This window comes from Helianthus annuus, chromosome 8 (assembly GCF_002127325.2).
Source record: "Helianthus annuus cultivar XRQ/B chromosome 8, HanXRQr2.0-SUNRISE, whole genome shotgun sequence".
Taxonomy (NCBI): Eukaryota; Viridiplantae; Streptophyta; class Magnoliopsida; order Asterales; family Asteraceae; genus Helianthus; species Helianthus annuus.
In genome coordinates, this window is record NC_035440.2 from 156,782,659 (window position 1) to 156,785,355 (window position 2,697).

The 2,697-nt window shown below is 32.7% G+C and overlaps 1 protein-coding gene across 2 annotated transcripts; it reads left to right on the forward strand.

The window, feature by feature from the left end:
• Window positions 1-249: 249 nt before the first annotated feature.
• On the forward strand, window positions 250-2,310 carry LOC110871487. Of its 2 annotated transcripts, XR_004865470.1 has the most exons (5): window positions 250-422; window positions 822-898; window positions 1,333-1,430; window positions 1,504-1,596; window positions 1,758-2,310. XR_004865470.1 is itself a non-coding variant. In XM_035976783.1 (3 exons), exons 1-3 carry the CDS (start codon window positions 1,284-1,286, stop codon window positions 1,851-1,853), a joined length of 336 nt encoding a protein of 111 aa, XP_035832676.1. In that variant the 5' UTR covers window positions 914-1,283; the 3' UTR covers window positions 1,854-2,310. The 2 variants fall into 2 exon arrangements, 1 of the variants encoding a protein (XP_035832676.1); XM_035976783.1 differs by lacking the exons at window positions 250-422; window positions 822-898 and having other exon boundaries at window positions 914-1,430.
• Window positions 2,311-2,697: the final 387 nt, after the last annotated feature.

The following is a 2,697-nucleotide window of genomic DNA, read 5'->3' on the forward strand; positions in this document are numbered from 1 at the left end:
TATATAAGTTTTTGTTTTATTTTTATACCAAACAACTAATTATTCTAACATTTTTAAAATTATAAAAAAATGTTGATTTTCATGTCCCGCCTTCAATTATTCTAGCATTTTTAAAATTGTAACAAAAATGTTGATTTTCAAGCCCGCATTCAACTTTCAGTATCCCTCCAAAAGTTTCCAAATATATTTATCTCAAAAATTCAACCTTCCTCTCAAAATCTTTGTTTTCCATTACCTCATTCTCATCCCCCCCCCATGGAAGGCTTCCAGATGCAGAAGCGTCAACGAGATGCAGATGGAGGTTAACTACCCGCTGACTGAATCTCGATCTCTGTTCGCTATGGGTCACCGCCGACAGTCTGTGACGCTGTTTTAACCGAACCATGATTGAACGGTCGTTAGGGTTGAATGAAGAGTCATTCGTAAGTAATTCTTAGTCCTAATCTTGGAAATTGATTTCTGATTAGTGATTTAATATGTAGGTAGAAGTTACTGGTTAAATGTTAGGTGTCACATTTTGTATAAGGCGCTAAACTAATTCCCGTTTCTAGAAAAATCTATCAAATAGATGATTCAGTGTTCATTAGGTTAAAGGTTGACATATTATGATTTGTTAAAAAGATGTTTTTTTATAGTGTATTGATTTACATATATGTAACCATGTATAATGTAGTGATGAATGCAAATGGTTTTATGACTATCTGATGGACTGTAGGTAAAATCAATTTTTTCTTATACATTGAATTGTTGAATATGAATTTTCATGCTATTTGAATGATACTCCTGTGGTTAAACATTGATTATGATTTTTGTATTTCAAGAATCAAGATGAGTTTTATATCAACAACATGCTGATGGAATAAGAGATGTTGATGCTAGGAAAGTTTGTTATTCCAAGGTAAAGTTTCACAGGCCCTTTAGGACCGACTACTGGATCAATTAATGTGATGTTTGGATGAACATTATATGTATATGAGTATGCACAATGTGCAGGGACTCAATGGAATAGAGATTGGGAGGAAACAATTAAATATACACTAAACACAATCTATTCCACACACTCTGCAAATTACGGGTATTTATACCCTATGATTTGTCAGTTATAACTTATTGAGGTGATTTTTTCTAAACGACACTAAAACTGATTTTGACTTAATTATCTTGATTATTATCTTCCAACAAATTTTGATTTTCATTAATGATATAAATTATTATTTTCATTGAAGGCCATTGTTGGATAATCATTTTTTATAGTTAGAATTTGCTTATTGGATAATAATGTCATGACAACACTCATTATTGCCGTAAAAGTACGACGGGTATATATTTTAGATTCACTATTCAAAGAGGGCAACAAGAATCCTAGCCACTATCGTCTTACAAGTGTGATTGAAAGCGCCTTGCTGCCAATAAAACCCACATTTGATAGGGTTAGTTTGTTTTCTATCTCCTAGTTTGATTTTCAAAAATTTAGAATAAGTAATAATTGTTAATTTATTGTAGTGCAATCAACAAGCTGAGACATGGGAATGCGGCTATATACTTCTTCAATCTATGTTCGACTTTGTCAATGTGTATCAAAAGCAATTTCCCAAAGTAAGTCTATTTCTTAATTATTTTTTAGATGTGCATAAGTATATACAAGATAACATGCGCAAAAATGCTCACACACACAGACGAGTAGTTATGTATTTGTAACAATTTGTTCGTTGATGTTAACTAATTTCTAATAGTTATAAGATTTCTATTTTTTTTAGATGTGGAACGACACGAAAGAGGCTACAGATGAAGATATAGAAAAGACGTTGAAGGAATTGATGCCAATTTTATTTGACGGGTTGGGTATTCCTTAGTTTAAATATAGTTTGTTTATGGTTTTGAATATATTAAGTAGTGAATTGTTATTTTATCAATTAATATTGTAGACTTTCGGGTTGAATGTGTATTGAGTCACTTTTTACTTGTCCGGATTTGACTACGTTGAATATATAAAAGGATTGATTGGATTTGACGTCTATGTTGGAGTGCAGATTTTTTTTACTGCATATTATGTCATTTTTACATATCTCTTTTTTACTACAGATTTTTGTTTGAAATTTGACAGCATAATTTGTGGTTCTTACAACATTGGTCATAAGTCGCGGTTCATCCAACACCGACTAAAACCTTTCCTAAAATTGTAAAACGACTTTAAGTCGCGGTCCATCCAACACTGACTAAAAACTTTTCCTAAAATTGTAAAACGATTTTAAGTTGCGGTTCATAATGCTGACTAAAAACATTTCCATAAAAGTATCAACATCTTTTTAGTCGCGGTGGTTTATTTTAAGACAGGGTATAGCAAACCGCGTCTTATAAACAACACATTTTTAGCCACGGCATTTTAAGTCGTGGTTTGAAACCGCGACTAAAAACTATTTTAACCGCGTCTAATGCTCACTTCTGTACTAGTGAAAATACAATATAATTGTACCAATCATGATTCAAGTCGACGTATTTGAAAAACTTCAGCCGCAACTTCTTGTACGAAACTTCGCTGCAAGACAAGCAAAATTTCGTTTATGGTTTTGGTTGAGGATCGTGTTTGACACGTGGCCCTTAAAATAGATTATGCGCTTCCTCTCAGACAGTCTGTTTCCAGGATACAATAACTGAAGCAGTAGTTATACTGTCAGAGATGACTTTCATGCCCGAGAT